Source organism: Pteropus alecto, unplaced genomic scaffold (assembly GCF_000325575.1).
Source record: "Pteropus alecto unplaced genomic scaffold, ASM32557v1 scaffold56, whole genome shotgun sequence".
NCBI lineage: Eukaryota > Metazoa > Chordata > Mammalia > Chiroptera > Pteropodidae > Pteropus > Pteropus alecto.
The window spans coordinates 1,225,405-1,241,840 of record NW_006438871.1 but is presented as its reverse complement, the minus strand read 5'-3'; the positions used below and the strand labels follow the sequence as shown (position 1 = coordinate 1,241,840).

The 16,436-nt window shown below is 64.6% G+C and overlaps 1 protein-coding gene across 5 annotated transcripts in view; it reads left to right on the top strand.

Moving 5' to 3' along the window:
- MAD1L1 (mitotic arrest deficient 1 like 1) overlaps positions 1-16,436 on the top strand; it is a 240,204-nt gene that overhangs the window by 193,097 nt on the left and 30,671 nt on the right. For all 5 annotated transcript variants that reach the window (XM_025049565.1, XM_015592494.2, XM_015592496.2 and 2 more), the window contains one exon: positions 9,902-10,106. In XM_025049565.1, the coding sequence (XP_024905333.1) occupies positions 9,938-10,106 (169 nt within the window). In that variant the 5' untranslated portion in view covers positions 9,902-9,937. The remainder of the gene's footprint in view (positions 1-9,901; positions 10,107-16,436) is intronic.

The window sequence follows — 16,436 nt, the reverse complement described above, 5'->3', positions numbered from 1 at the left end:
GGGCTGGAAGAGACCAGGGTCAGAGGTCCTGCACGCTCCACGACAGAGGCTGCCCCGCAGCCATGGGCGGCTGTCCGCGTGTGCCGCTGCAGCGCGGGCGGGCACACCCCGCCTCCAACAGCGCCGCTGTCCCCACGGCCTCACCAACAGAGTCGCCGTCAGACTCAGGCTTTCTGGTCCCGTGGGCAAAAGGGACAGTCCAGTGCAGCTTCAGCCTTCAGCTCCGTTGTCACGTGTGAGACGGGGTCGTAGTGTGTTCGCGTGTTAGAATCCTTGGGGCACGTTTCAGCGGTTGTAGGTCCTTTCCTCGTTGACGTCCTGGAGCTCTTTGTATGTTAAGGGGTTGAGCTCCTTTTGTTTTAAGTTGTGACTATGTTTTCTCAGTTTATCATTAGTCTTTTGGCTTGGCCTGGGGTGAGTTGGTTGGCTGGTTGGTTTATTTTCACCAAAGCGGAAGTTTTTGATTTTTAAGTTTTTCCGTAGTTGCACTTATCTATCTCTCAGGGGAGCTCCTTGGGCTTTGGGTCACGTGTGTATCTCTCCGACGTCAAGGTTTGAAAAGAATTCTCGCGTGTTTCCTCTGGTTTGCTCATCGTTTCACCTTTTACATTTAAACCCGCTTGATTTGGAATCGGGTTGTGGTGTTGGTGTCTTAAGGACACTCTCCTTGGTCGCCCCCAAACCACCAAGGAAGCCTGGCCTTTCCTCGCGGGTTTGAGACACCCCGCCTCCTGCCCAGGCCTCCACGTGTCCCTGGATCCGGGCCAGTCCCGCGTAGTCACGGTCAGTGCCTTCGGCGTTTCGGAGTCTGATACATCTCGTCCTCAGCTCCCCCACGACCCTTCTGCACAGAAGTCTCCCAGTGACCTCGTTTGTTTTCGTAGGGACTTGAGAGTGAATGCGTGCATTCCCTCCACCCCTCCCCGCCCCCGCTCCGTGGGCCTGAGCCCCACTAGATGTCCTGGAGCGTGGAGAAGAGCGCGTGGCGATGGCGCCTCGGGACGTGTGCGCACTGCACGGGCGCGGCCCTGAGTTCCCGTGGCCGGGACCTCCCCGCACCCTCGGGGCAGCGCACAGACCCTGCTTACCGTGCGCACTTCTCCTTGGCCTTGAGTCTCAGGATTGGCTCATGTTCTTGTTCCCGTTGGTGAGTCTTTCCTTCAGTTTTAGTGCCTTAGGTCAGAACGCGGACTCTGGGCCTGCTTGTGGGGTTTGTGACCTACCTTAGGGTGGCCGCGCCTCGCCCTTTACCCCTTGAGGGCGGCCGCCTGGCATAGCCCTGCGTCCCTGCTGCACCAGCCACCGAAGCCCCCCGTGGCCACAGCAAATCCAAAGGAAGTGTTTCTAAGGGGCCCTCACGATGTCCTACCACAGACGCCGTAGCTGGTTTAAAAAGCTGCTCTGATTAGCTACAGATCCCAGCGACCCCACTCCTGGGCCTGCGCCCCGAAGAACTGGAAGCAGGGCCTCAAACGTACATGCACCCCATGCAGCCAGCAGGTGGAAGCCACCCCCATGTCTGTTGGCAGATGAAGAAGTGAGCACGTTGTGGTCCATCCACGTGTGCAATGTGCTTGAACCTCAGAAGGGAGTGAAAATCACAGAAAGACAGATCCTGTGTGATCTGTGCACGCGAGGGCCTGGAGGGGTCAGAGTCACAGAGACAGGCAGTGGGAGGGACGGTGCCCGGGGCTGGGAAGGGGGAGAGTAGTGTTTCCTGGGCACAGAGTCCCAGCTTGAGAAGATGGAAAGTTCCGGAGATGATGGTGGTGATGGCTGCACATCAGTGTGGTTGTGTTTAATGATGAACGATACACCTAAAAGCTATTCAGATGGTGAATTTTATTTCGTGTGGATTTTACTACAATCCAAAAACAAGTGTTTGAGCGTTTTTGCTAAGCACCTTCGGACGTGACTCAGTCCTCGGGCTGGAGAGGCAAAGCGCCCATGGCGAGTGCTGTGGGCAGCCGGTGCTCTGGTCGCTGCCCAGCCTTCCTGCCGCCCTCGCCAGCCCGGGCGAGGTGCTAGGCTGCCGGCTGTTCACTCCCTGTAGTAGAGATCGTGACAGCTGAGGCCGGCCCATGTCAGGAGCTTCCGCTCATCTGCCCAGCCCAGCAGGGACGTGGCTGGGGTGTGGCTGGGGGAGGGAGGCCAGGAGCAGTGGGCTCCAGACTGCTCGGGATGAGCACATATAGACGAATGCATGTTACCTCCTGGCCCCAAAAAACATGACCTCAGGTCCCCAGGTGTGTGGCTGGTGTTGGGGGCCCTTAGTGCCCAGGTGGGTGGCTGGCATCCTCTGGACTCCTGAGTGTTCACCGCCCTGATGTGTTGGAAGCTTAGGGACCGGCCCAGCCTTATGCAGGAGCAGTAGGTGGGCCTGCTAGCTGGGCCAAGCGCATGGGCAGCTGACCAGGGTTCATCACAGTCATCAGTGGCCACCATCACCCCCACTCACCCACCGCTACCCCTGAGTCTTACCAGAGCTGCTACCGAATCAGCCCCATGGCAGCAGCAGGTGGGCTGCATAGGTCCAGGGTCTGGGAGAGGACAGTGGCAGGGGCCAGGGCCAGGCCACCGAAGCCGTTCCTCAGCCTGAATGGCCATCGTCCAGCCTCTTGACAATTAGGTTTTGCTTCCTTCCATCCTGGCAGCCCCTCACCACAGGTCACCTCCTGAAGAACTTTGGGTGGACGTCGACGGATGATGACTGCGTCCTGTCATTGGCTGTGCCAACTGTCCTCTGCCTGCTGATGAGAGCCGAGGTCAGGGGGCTTTAATGAGAGCGTGCAGGCCGGCAAGGTGGCCCAGGAGAGGGCGAGGTGGTGTGTGGCACGGCAGCTTGGGCCTAGCCTGGCATGTGGGCGGACAGACCGTGTGACAGGTCTCTGCTCTCTCTCCTCTCTTCCCTGTCCTGCCCCCACCTTGCAGTGAGAGCCTTGTGGTCCTCGGCCCCGAGGAACTTGCCGGTCCCATGGCTTCTGGTGGCCGAGCTGGGGCCAGCTCTGGCTGGCGGGACGTGAGCGTCTGCTGGGTCCCTTGGCTCAGGCACTCGCATCTGCCTGGCAGAGACCCTGCCAGACGTGTGCAGAAAGCGCCCAGGTGTGTCTGCCGTCCCCTCCCAAGGTGGAGGCTTGCCCGATGGGTGGCCCCAGGGCCTTTCAGCCTTCCGTCCTCCTGTCCCTCTGCTGCCCCTTGGCCACCTGAAGCCGTGGGCGCACTTGGCTAGAACTGTGAAGTCAGAGGCGGGGTAGGGGGTCCCCGGCACGCGCTCTCACACGAGCAGACGGGGTAGCGGAGAGGGCTCTGCAGCTGGGACGCGAGGTGGTCCTGGCGGCCCCCGCCCCCCCGCTCTGCCCCAGCAGGCTGGCCCCACGCTGGTCAGCTGCCCCCTGAAGGCCCGGGTGCCCTAAGGAAGGAAGACGGGGCACTGCCTGCAGTGGCCATGCCCTGAGCTCTTGGCTCGGCACGTAGCACGACGCACGTGTCCTGGGTCTGACACGACCCAGTGACCTTCAGCTCTGACCTTCTTGTGGCTTCTGAGCCTGTTAGGGGAGGAGAATGGATGAGACCAGCTTTTTGCTTAATGATTGAGGAAGAAGGGGACACATAGTGACAGTGACCTGCAGGTGCTCGTGGAGTTTAAGGCAAGAAGTTCCAGGTACGAGAACGGGCTCCTGGAAACGTGCGGGGCGCTTGTGGCCACCGGTGCGGTGAGCACATGGCCTGGTCCTCCTGGGGACGGGGAGCCAGTCCTGGCTGCAGCCCCGCGGCCTCCTGCACGGAGGGTGAGCCTTGTGCCTGTGCTGTCCTGCAGCGCAGCGTGCTGATGACTCGGGCACTTTCGGGTCCCCAGACACGTGGCAGTCGGATGGCGTGAAGGCCTTTGTGCAGCCCTGGCTGTCGGGCGCCTGTCGGGACGGCCCCTGGCTCTCTCCGAGTGGCCGGCATGGGCGGCAGTTACGTCCCCCGCAAAGCTGCTCTGGTTTAAGGCCGTTCGCGCTGTCGGGGCGGGGGGAGGGCTGTCCTCAGGGCTCTGCCCGGTGTCCTGGGATGGCAGCGTCTTTCCTTCCTCCAGGTCCTCGGGGGGTGCTCTGGCCAAGCCACCGGTCCACCCCTGCTCGGCCCTGAGACTAGGCCGTCCGCTTGTCTTCTCGCTGTGTCCCTTCATCTCTAGGAGGAGGGGGCACCATTAGCTGGTGCTGGCTGTGCCGGCTGTGCCGCCAGACTGCTCTCTGCTCCTCGGGGGCAGCCACCGCTGCCTCGGCCCAGCTGGGCCTGGGCGCCTTCCCGGTGGTGAGCGTCTAGCCACCGTCACCCTCCGGGCCTGTCCCTGCCCTCCCGCCTACCGAGCTCTCACAAGGGGCCCATGGACTGGCCGCAGAGCCGGGGGCCCCTCCTGTGTTCTGCCTAAAGAGGCTGCTGGCAGCAGGAGGTCCAGCAACAGGCCTGGCTGGGCGAGGGCCCTTGGAGCCTGCTCCCTGGGGGCTTTCGGAGTGGCTGGCGCCTGCCCCAGAGCTCAGCCTGCCACGCCCACCTGTGCCCGGGCCCTCACGGTGCCATGGTGGGTAGACGTGTTCTCTGGCCCCCAGTGGGGCGTTGGAAGACACGGTCACCGGGGGCGGGGGCGGTGTGACAAGGCCCCGCCCCAGCCCCCAGGCCCGTCCTCCCTCTGCCACTGCCCAAGAAGGCTTTGGCCTGCAGGCCCCAGGCCCGTGGCCACTGCAGCAGGCTGGTCCCTCCAGGCCCCGCTGCAGGGCAGTGAGCGCACAGGCGCATTCAAAGCAGCCATCATAAATCATTTCCCAGCTCTGACAGCCCATGGGGAGGGGGCGGGCCATGCACACCCCTGTCTGTTTTGTGAGGGTGCCTCAGCCCTGGGGAACACCGAGTGCCAGCGTCTGAATGCGCTTCCATTGTGGGGGGTGAGCAAAAATGGAGGGGCTCGGCCCCCGTGCTCGCCAGACCCGTGATCACCGTGTTGGCTCGGGGACAGACAGAGCCCTGCAGAGCCCTCTTCCCTTCAGCGACTTCTCTGGTGACGGGTCAGTCCCCAGAGTCCTGCAGCTGGGTCCCACAGCCCTCGCACTGTGTTCTCTTCAGACCCCTGCTTCCCGCCTCCAACCCTGGGCCTCTCCTCTCCTCCCTCAACCCCCCGTGACGGGCCCTGGGTGGCTGCGTGGGCCTCCTGTCCTCCCTGGGCCTCAGTTTCTCGGTCCTTGAGCGAGGAGGTGGCCACCCGCTCCTGGCGCCAACATTTAGGGTCCGGCCGTGCTATCGCCGGCACCTCCATCCTCTTCAGCTGCGGCGAGCACACTGACCCCCGAGGGCCCGCTCCCGGGGGCCAGCCCGCTGTGTGTCCGCAGCTTCAGAGCAGGGCGTGTCCCTGCGAGCCCACTAAGCCCACGAGGTGTGTAGGACATGAGGCCAGCGCCTGGGGACCTGCCCAGGGTCACGTCGCTCCTGAGCACCAGGCAGCAGGGGAGGCAGGCCCACAGGCTGGGGTGCGGTAGGCCTGCGGGGGCTGCATCACCCCCTCTGGTGGGGCTGCTCCACCCTGCCCCTCAGACCCACGGGCACCCCAGAGCTTCTCACTCTCCCCCCGAGCTGTGCTTGCTTTTTCAGCCTGGAGAGCTATTGATTTAGTTTTGAGGCTGGGTGACTTATAAATATGCATGAGGATGGGCGATTATTTAACTGTGGATTCTAATTCTCCTCGCGTCTCTGCCTCTTACCAGCGAGTCTCAGCATTCGAGTCAGGCCCAGGGTGGCAGGCACCCTCCCCGGCGTGTGGCCGCGGGCAGCGTTTCCTTTGCCCGGCCCAGAGTGGCCATGGCCCCACCCCACAGCAGGTCCATCCCCAGGCCGGGCAGGGGACTCTGGGGGGCTTGTCCTCCATCCAGGTCTCTCAGGCACTGGACCCTGGAGGTGCTTAAAGGCCAAGCTCACCAGCCTCACCCCTGCGATGGGAACAGGCCCGTGACCTGGGGCTCAGGGCCACTGGCAGCCTGGGGGCTGAGCTTGAACATAGCAGGGGAGAGCGGGTGTCGCCCCCCATTTCCCCACGCAGGGTGACATGGCCAGTCACCTGAGCTTGCACGGAGTCTAGCCACGGAGGGGGGCCAGAGGCTCAGGGCTCCCGGGGAGCACCCCCGGCCCCAGCCCTGTCCTGGGCGTGCTCACGGTGGATGCTGCGTGTGCCGTGTGCCCCCCACCGCACAGACCTGTGCCGGGCAGCTGCCCCGCCGAGCCCCGCTCCCCGTGTTTCTCTGCCACGCGCCCCAGGCCCCTCGCAGGCCTTCTCGCGTAGCTGCACGCACAGAAACGCAGCTCTGTCCTCCCGGGCGTGTTTGCAGGGTGGGCCGGCGTGCCAGCACGTCAGAGGCAGGTCCCAGCGGTTCCTCCGAGAGTCTCGGCCTCACAGCGGTGTCCTCCGCTGTGGACCAGACTCACAGCAGGAGATGACAGCCTCCCGCTCCTCGCCCAAGGCTGTCATCCAGCAGCGGGCTCGGCGCCCCTTCCAGCCCTCCTCCCGTCTGCTCGCCTAGATGGCCCTGCTGCACGGGCGTCACACCGCCCTGGGTGCCCGCGGCGGTGGCAGGTCCTGGGGCCGGGCCGGTGCCTCTCCCCTGGCGGCCGCGGCCAGGCGCTCTGGCTTCTAGGCGCACGGAACAAGCCCGGCATGGCCCGCACCGGCGCTCGTCCTCCACTCCTCGGCCCACGGAGCTGGGGCCGGAGCAGGTCCTGGGCTGCAGGACGGGTGTTTCCCGCGTCCCTGCTCCTTGGGCCCCCAGATGCCAGCCCGGTGCCTGCGGTGCCCCTCCTCCTGCAGCCTCCGCCAGGAGGGCCTTGGTTCCCCGGTTTCGGCCGCTGGCGCCCTTCGTCAGAAGTCAGCACGCTGGAGCTGGGCGTTTCACGTGGCACGGCGGTGTGCGTTCACGTGTGTGCATGTGTGGCTGTGTCCACACCACAGTGGCGGTGGTGACTGGTTGCAGCAGCAGCTATTTGGCCACTCATTTTAGCCACGTCCAGAAGGCAGGAGCGTGGGTCCACATTCACCCCCAGGGCTGGAGGGCCTGAGCGAACGGCTGGACGCGGAGGCGGGCAGCCTTGTCCGTCACACCGTTGTGCACTCGAGCCACCATTCCCTGCCCCGCTCACAGCCCATTTCCTCTGAGATGAGGTCTTGGGAGGGATCGAGTGGGATCCCGGGCGAGAGGCCAGTGGTGGCACGCACCGCGGCATGCACCCCGTAGCTGAGGCGCGCCCCAGGCTCCAGCAGCAGGGGAGCCGGGGCTGCCTGCCCGGGGTGGCTTCCGCCCTCCCCCGCAGCGGGCCACACGCACACTCGCTCCCGTACGGACCCGCCACCAGCAGGACACCAGCGCAGCTGTCCCATCCCACGCGACCAGGTCAGCGTGACCTCTCAGCCCCGAAAGCCCTTGCAGGGTCCCGAAAGCCCTGGCCCAGGTGCCTCCCAAGGAGCCTGCCCCCCACGTGGTGGGGACCGTGGTGGGGACCTTTGGTGGCCTCAGACGTGGTACCCCACCTTATCTCTTTGGGGCCTCCTCCAGGGGCTGCATCAGTTGCTTGTTGCTTTGTTACGAAGACCCCAAAACTTAGTGTCTTACGTTTGCACCCATTTTGTCTCCCACTGGTGGGCAGGTGACTCTGCTGGTCTCTCCTGGGCACTTGTGTGGCGGGACTTGCTGGGGTGGCTGACAGAACAGGCCTCTCTCCGTATGACCTTCCACTCTGGGGGCCTTGTTGGCGTGTTTTCCTCGGGTGCGTCACGAGAGGCCGCCGGATGCACAGGCGCCCAGACCTCACGTGCACCGCGCCAAATAGGGAGCGGGGACTTCCCGGGAGCATCTGGGGCAGAGGGTGCGATGTGAGCCCCTCCCCTGGCTCCCAGCAGCATGTTGGGTGTGGGCATGGGGCCAGGGCCTTCCCACTGCGGCTGCCCGTGTGAGGCGGGGCTCGGCCTCAGCTCAGGTGTGTGGTCACCCCTCCTGCAGCCCTTCCCACTCAGGAGCGTTTCTAGGGGTCAGCCGGAACCCCAAGTTCAGGGAGGGGGCAGGCTTCACCCGTGTCCTTGGGTTGGCCCTGGAAGTGGGCACCACATTGGAGGCTGGCCTCGGGCAGAAGCACACGGCAGATTCTGCCTCTGGCTCACTCTTCGATTTGAATGTGAAATGGAGAGGCAAGGTGGGCTCAGCAGCCCAGAATCGATTGCCACAGGCTGTGCTCACAGGGCACGTGACATTCTCGCCGCCTGATGCACAGGGCCGGCCCAGTTCAGGGGAGCCCCTCGCCCTCGCCCTCGTGCTGACGGACTCGACACCGCTGCCTCCTGCCAGGCTGGGGACCATGGCGGGCAGCCTGGAGACTGGCCGATGGCTGTGCTCAGCCATCTCACGCCTGCCCGGGGACCCAGCGCCACTGGTCACTCGCTCACATCTCAGCGGGGCCTGAGTGGGCAGGTGGGTGAGGGAGCGAGCACGGGGACAGCCCAGTGCCCAGAGAACTCCGCCTTCTCTGGGCGTCACGTAAAGAAACCCAGTGAGTGTACAGAAGTGGCTCCCGTCACCACGGAACTTTCCAGACGTCACCTAAGAGACGTCACCTAAAGCCGTGCCCCGTGGTCACAGAAGTGGCTCCCGTCACCACGGAACTTTCCAGATGCTGAAGCGTTTTAAGAGACGTCACCTAAAGCCGTGCCCAGTGGTTCCATCTGCAGCCGCACTCACTCACCCTGACCACAGGCCTGGTCGCTGCTGGTGAGGACCGGGTCAGAGGTCGTCCCGCCCCAAATGTGGTGCTGTCCACTGACCAAATCCCTGTTCCCGCCCGGCCAGAGCCTCGGGGACCTGGAGCTTCTGCAGCTTCGTCCCCACACTAGGGACTCACTGGTTCTGCAACAAGCCAGCGGGTGGGCTCAGCAGCCAAGGCGTCCGGTGCCTGGCCCGCCCACTCCGGCACCTGGAGACCCCACAGGCTTGTCCTCCCAGCCGCTGGGGACCGTGGGGGTCTTTGTTTTGTCTTCTGCCTTCGCTGGGGGTGGTCTGGCCCTTACACCCTGGCACACCAAGGTGTCCTCCGCGCTCAGGCTCCGTCACAGGAAGCCACCCAGATCGGGGGGCCAGTCAGAACCGCGGTCTCAGGTGGCAGCCATGGGCCATTGGCATCCAGGCACCGATTCACCTGAGTCTGGGGACCTCCAGGTGCGCCCGGTCCCCACGGGGCCCTCCAGGGCGCGGCAGGGCGGTCCCGCGGGGAGGAGGCGGCCGCTCAGAGCCTGCCTCGTGGCCTGTGGGAATGGAGGACCTTTGCTCTCTGACCCGGGTTGATGCGCGGCCCCAGGCCGGACACGGCTGCCAGCCCATCTCTGCTTTCACGCTTTTGAGGGTTGAAGGTCACAGGGAAAGCCGCGTTCGGGGCACTTGGGGGTGGTGAACTCCACGCGTTCTGTGGCACACGGCACTCGTTTGTTTTCTGGCGGCCGAGGTGGCTTTCTCGTTAGGACAGTGACGGCCCACGAAGCCTGCCCCCGTCACCACAGTGTTGCTGGTGGGGCGTGTAGAAGTGCCACACGTTTTTAAACACAGTGTCACGATCTGCTCGCACACCGGGGTGAAGACCAAGGAGGGGCCCGTGTGAACTGAGTCCCCCGTGCTCCAGAGCCGTGTCGGGTCTCCAGTCTCTTCCCCGTCTGTCCCTGTCAGCTCCTGGAGGCCAGCGAGGGCGCTGTGGCCCTGTGACGGGCAGAAGCCCGGAGGCGCCGCGCCTGGCAGGGCCGCGCACGCGGGAGGAGGGCTTAGGGGCCCGGCTGCTCCCAGTCGGTGCCCCACTGTCGATCCTGAGAGCCGAGGCCGCGCTGACCGCTGCCTGTGCTCCGCAGGGCGACTACGACCAGGGCAGAACCAAAGTGCTGCACATGACGGTGAACCCGGCCAGCGAGGCCCAGCAGCGCCTCCGCCAGGACCACGCCCGGCTGTGGGAAGAGTGCGAGCGGCTGCGGAAGCTGGTGGGCGCCCTGGAGCGCGGCGGCCCGGTCCCCGCCGAACTGCAGGCCTCGGGGCTGCCGTCGTCCGAGGAGGTGACAGGTAGGCCCCCTCGCTGTCCCCGGGAGCGCGTGCGTCCCATGCGGCCACAGAGTTTCACAGTCACCAAGTCCTGCGCTTGGGACATCCCCTGGGCAGCTGCCGAGAAAAGCAAGTTCATTAGCGCAAAGGAGGGGACTTTGGGGGCCGTTTGCCCGGGGGCACCGTGCACAGTGCACCCACAGGGAAGCTGGGGGAGGGGCACCTGGCACTGTCCACTCTGGGCTCCGGGTGGCCTGGGAGGACGGCCTCGGCCAGTTCCTCCTGGAGCACAGCCCTGGTGCCCTTGGCCCTCAGGGACCCTGCAGGGACATCTGCACCTGGGGTCAGGCGGCGGCTCTGCCATGTGCCCCTTGCGTTTCTGAGAGGCCCCTCCTCCCATGAAGCCCACTCCTGCTCCCTTATCTCATCCACTCCCCCAGCGCCCCCCCACATGGTGGCAGGCACCGGCCGTGAGCGGCTGCGTTAGGGCGTGTGCGTCGTCTTGTCCGTGACGAGACCCAGCAGGAAGAGGTCGTTCTGCACGTGGCCCCTTGGCCCAGGGTCTTGGATGCGTCCCCTCTCCCCACTTGCTTTCGCCCTCTCCTCTCTCAGAGGGCCCGAGGTCCGTGGTCACAGCCTGGCGAGGTCACGGCGGTGGCCGATGGCCCTCGGCACGGAACCCGTGCACAGGCTGGGGTCCGGCCTGGGTTGTGAGGTCGGGCGCTGGGATCAGACTCTGAGCTCCCCGCTGCGCCCCTCCCCACGTCGCCTCCCTCGACCGGGATGTGAGACAGACCAGCAGCCCCGGCGCCAGCCCCGGCGCAAGCCTACACAGCAGTCTCGTCCCCATGCCCGCGACTCTCCCCAGGACCCTCAGCCCAGTGTCTCATGGGACTCAGGGTTCACGCACCATCGTGGGGTCCAGTTGTGACGCCAGCAGCACCATGCGCCCCTCGGCACTAGAAGCACAAGCTGCGTTCGCCCAGCAGCTGCTTCTCTGGCCACACGTTGGGGTTACGAGCAGTGAGCACAGGGCGTGCACACACGAGTGCTTGTGCACATGTTCACGCACGTGTGCACGTCCCGTCAGGACACGTGCACGTGGCACAGCCCTGTCACTCCTGCACGGGCACACACCCTTCACGTGTTCATGGGCCCAAACGGACTGGCTGCCCCCGCCGTCCAGCGCCATCTCCGCCCCGCCCTTGTCACTAGAGCCCGTCTCTCCCGCGCGTGCGGCTGTGGCTGGCAGCTCCTTTCCTTTCGCTCTGCAGACCAGCCGCCTGTCCCTCCAGCCTCCGTGAGGCGGTCATGCAGTCATTCAGACCGTCCCTGCGTCAGACGGGGTGTAGAGGCGGAGGCCGGGGAGGCACACCACGCACACACGCCGTCCGAGTGGGTTCAGGGGGTCACCCTGGCAGGTGACAGCGTAGCGTCAGGGGCTGCCGCCCACCTCTGTTGAGTCGTGGCTGAGTGGTCTGTGGCAACCTGAGGACACATTTGTAGTCACTGCTCGGGGCGTCTGATAAGTGAGCCTCTCGCCATCTCGGGTTTGGTGCCCTCGGCTGCGTTTTTCTTAACAGGTTTGTGTTTCCCTGGTTCTTGTCGTGTTCTGGAGATTTCAGATATCACGTCACGAGACTGTAGGTCCTTCTGAAATGCGGTGGGGAACGTCGACCTCGCTCTGCCTCCCGGGCCAGGCTTCCGCGGACGGTCTGTCCCGACGCCATGCCGCGCCGCTGGCGTCAGCCGCGTGGGCTCCCTCGGTGCGGCCCGTCCTTGCAGCCTCGGCATGGTGGTCGGGGGCAGACGGCCACACGCCCAGCGCAGAGGCACGTTGAGGCGTGCGACACGGCAGGACCGTTCCCCGAGTCCCCGCCCTCAGGCCTCGCTGACGGTTTCTCACTCCCCGAGGGGACCCTTCACAGGGTACCTCCCACAGGAGCATCGGCCTTCCCGGCCAACAGCAGCTGGGGGACCGAGCGGGGAGCCACAGGGTGCCCGCCTCTCGGGGTCACAGCTCCATGGGTCAAAGAGAAGCACCCGTCCGGCTGCGCCCGCATCTCCCGGGACCGCCCGGGCGGCGGGGCGGAAGAGGGTAGCCAAAAGCACAGCGGAATTTCTCCTCTTTCTCACTTGGGCCAGAGAGTGAGGCCCTGCGCCCGTCCTCTCCGTCTGCGGGCAGAGCCGGGCGCCTTCGCATGCAGGCGGCGGGGCCCAGAGCCCAGAGTCAACAGCAGCCAGCCTCGGGGGCAGACGGCAGGCCATGGGCCCGGCCAGTGTGTGGCGGGCGGCCTCGGGAACCCTTCACCCGAGAGCCCCTGGAGAGGGCCGTCCAGGCCGGGTGGCTTCCCTGGGGAGCTCTGTCGGACAGGCTCCCCAGCAAGCAGAAGCGAGAACCTTTCAGCTCATTTTTGAAGCAGACGTCACCCTAACTCCAAAGCCAGTGACGAGACGGAGGAGGGAACCTGTAGGGATCGTCTCTGTGTTTCTCGCGGGAAAGCACGCCTGGTCCGCGTTCAGTCGCCTGTTGGTGCAATCAGCCCAGTCCCTGTGATCTGATCACTTGACGGAATAAAAGCATTTGACAAAATCCAACACTTGTAGAAACCCAGCAAATGAGGACAAGAGGCGATCCCCCTCAGCCTGACCGGGCATGGCGTGCACACACCCGTCCGCCGCCCGGCGCTGGCAGAGGCACCACGCTTTTGCCAGGCGCAGACGCGCACGACACTGGCTCAGCTCGCTCTCACCGCCCCAGCCAGACGCCTGAGACGCTGGTCAGGGCCGCAGCAGAGACAGGCACGCGGTTTGGAGAGGGAGGGACAGAGCTTTTCCTCCTTGCAGATGCCCTGACTGTTAATGTAGAAAATCCCAAGGTTAGAAAAACTAACACAGAGTTCAGCTTTGATTTCGCATGCCGACCTTGCATCTTAGAGCTCTCGCGGCACGGTGTGCTTGCGCACGTGTGTGACTGTGTGTGTGATGTATGTGTGTGTGATCTGCCAGCAGCCAGGCTGTGAGAGCTGCAATCAGCAGCCTGGGACCGTTCTTGTCCCGCATCCCCAAAGCATCATTGCTGGGTCTGAATCTAACAGAGACAGCAGATCCGTGTGCTGGAAACTTGAGCATCGAGGCAGGAGGTTGGGGAGGGGGTTGAGCAGAGAGACAAGCATGGTCTCGGGCGGGGTCTCCCAGGGAAGCTGCCCGGCCCACCTGCCCTGGTCCATGCATTTACCGCAGTCGGGGCATCCGTCGGCCTGCAGCCCTGTCCGGCCGTCCACGCGTTCTCCCCAGTGTAGGTCCTAGTGGGAGACGGTGAAATTCACATTTTTCATCTTTGCTGGAATAGAGTTCATGCATTTTTAGAGCAGCAACACTCGTGGCAAGAGCTGGTAACAACCCACACGTCCTTTACCAGGTGAGCGGGCTGCTGCCTCCGCCGGTGGAGCACTGCTCGGCCTTCAAGTAGCCCCTGCACTGTGCCCACCCCGTGCGCGGCTGTCGGCCACTGCTGGGAGGAGGGAGTCAGTCCCCAAGGCCCCTCACGGTTTCTGTCAACAGAGCGTGCCGGTCGGTGGACAGAGCAGCGGCTGCAGGCGCCACGGTGGGGCCGTCACTCAGGTGCCGGAGCTGCCCTGCCGCTTGGTGGTGGTGGCCGACCCCGTGTCAGACCCTGCAGGGTGCACACCAGAAGGTGTCGTTCACTGCTGTCCTTGAGAATTTCAGGTAAAGAGGGTGTCTCGTTCTAACGTGCGTTTCTGATCACCAGCAAGGGAGGAGGGTTCTGTCCCTTCTCTGGACGGGGCCCCTCTGGCCAGAGCCCCTTCACCTCTGTTCAGTCGTGTGGGAGCTCAGCCTTTAGGGTCTTCTGGTCATTCTGTAGAGAAAGCTTGACCATTTTTTGGAATGTCGTCTGTTGATTCTGTTACTTTTAAGCTCAGGAAGTTCTTTAGTGGTTTGTTAAATGGTCCTGTTTTCTTCTGGATTTTCTTTTCCTTTGGCTTTTTAATACTTAAAGTTTTAATCTTTCTGGGACTTACTTGGTGTGTGGTGCGAGGTCAGAACCCAAACTGCTGTCCTCCCAGACCCCTGGGCAGCGGCCCCAGCGCTGTGCGTCGGGGAGCCCTGCCCTGCCCTGCCCTGCGCGGGCTTTGTGTCCTCGCCCTGCTCCGCCCCTGCGCTGAGCAGGGTCCGTGTCCACGTTTCCCGTGCTTCGCTCCACTCACCTGTATCGCGTTTTCAGTAACTTCAACTTTAAAATAGGCTTCAGCGTTTGGTAGAGAAGCTGTTGCCCCTTTTTTCACGTAAGGATTTTCTTTCCTGTTTGTCATTCTGAACGGATTTAGAATTGCTTTGTCGTGTTCGTGGAAAAGCAGTGGGATTCTGCGTGCGTGGAAGTTGTGTTGAAGGTACGAGCTGCGTCAGCGGGCTCGGCCCCCGCTCCACCGCGTGTGTCTGGGCGGGGGGAGGGTCCCAGGCCCCGGCTTGTGCGGCAGGCCCCCCCTCCAGACACGGGGAGCTGCTCTGCAGGCGCTTGGCCGTGAGGCACGCAGCCCCGGGCCCCTGTCTGCCGACGGGCTGGGCCCGGCCACCTTTCCCTGTCGTGCGGCGGTGCCGCCGGCCCCCGTCTGGGTCCCCGCCGCCATGCTTCTGGTGGCCTCTGCGTGACCAGCAGGGCGCAGGGCGGGCTTGGTGGGGAATGTCCACACCACCTCGGCACCAGAAGTGCCCTCCACGTCTGCCCTTCCCCAGTTCCCAGTGATGCGTGGTCAGTCAGCCCGGCCCAGGCCTGTGCCTGGGGCGCGTCCGTCAGTCTCCCCAAACTGCGCCCCCGAGGACACTCTGCCTCCATTGTACCCTCTGGCGACGTCACCGTCCCAGAGGCTCGCGGCCCCTCTGCTCTGGGAACCACACGGGGCGCTGCACGGAGCCGCCCTGGGCGCCCGGGGGCCTTGCACAGTGCCAGACGGGCCGACGGGCACCTCTGAGGCGGCCGCCCGCTGGAAACCTCCGCTTCCTGTCGGACCCGTCTTTGTGACTCTCCTGCTTGAGCTGGTTTTCAGTCCCACGGGAAGGGCCCAGCTGCGCGGCCTGGGCGGGGCCCTCCCTGCACCTCGGTGTCCCCGTTCGTCTGTGAGCTGGGCCCACGGGCAGCTGCGAGTGCCCGGTGAGGCCCCCGCGGGCGGCCTGGTCCTGCTGGCAGGGAGTCGCGGCGGGGGACGTGGGCATGAGGGGGGCCGTGCGGAGCTGCCGGGACGGACGTTGCTGGCACGGGCTGCGGCTTCTCCAGAGCGCCAGCGTCCCAGGCAGGAACCAAGCGGCAGTCGTGTCCTCGGCCCACCCTAGGCCTCGTGGCACCGCCGTGGTCAGCAGGGTCCCCGGAGAGGGAGCGCGGCCTCGGTGCATGTGTGGGGTGGGGATGCCCTGGGCCGCAGGCCAGGCGGCGTCCCCGGCGGGTCCCTGGGGGCGGGGGGCGGTGGCGGGGGATGGTGGCCCACCCTCCCGTTCCTTCCAGGCTTGAGCTCCGTTTGACCGGCTGGCACATTAGTCACCGTGCGTCCTGCTCGCTCGCCGCTGTCCGTTTATTCATAGTGTCAGGTAACAAAGGCGCCACCATCATTTAGGTGTTTAATTGGAGTTGTAAGGAAGTCATGTCGTTTAATCACTGAGTTTGCAGGCGGGCAGGGCGGGGGGGGGGCCTGCCTGCCCCTCAGCCTGCTGGTTGCCACAGGCCCAGCGCTGCCAGCTCTGCTCCCTGCGCCCACGTGCCTGGGTGGCCCTGCCTCTCGGACTCACACCCACCGTGTCCTGGGCCCAGCTTGGGCCTCAGCTCTATCCAGGGGCCACCCTCCGTCCCCTCTCCAAGCTTGCTCTTCACTGCTTTGGGGACAGGGTGGTAGGAAGCCAGCGGCCGGGCCAGGGGTGTCTGCTGGGGTCTGCAGGCTGCCTCGGCACCTGTTGGCCGGCACAGGAAGCCCCGCTGGTGTCCGTCCAGAGAGGGGCCGCATTTGCGGGGTCTGTGGGGTCTGTGGGGTCTGCGGGCTCTCCCGGATGCCTCCCCTGGCCTGTCCCTGAGGCACTGCCGGGTTAGCGTGTTCAACACCGACTCCCCAGATGAGACCCAGCTCATACCTCCTAGAACGGACAACATCCAGACACTGGCCAAATGCTGGCAGGGTCACGGGGTGGCGGGAACGCTCACACGCTGCGGCTGGGGACGCAGGTGGCACAGCCACTTCGGAAGGCATTCGTAGGGTGAACGTGCAGAGCTGGATGCGCCCCTGCCACACGACCAGCTAGTTGGAAACCTACGTCCCCACAAAAATCTGTGCCCAGATGTTTACAGCA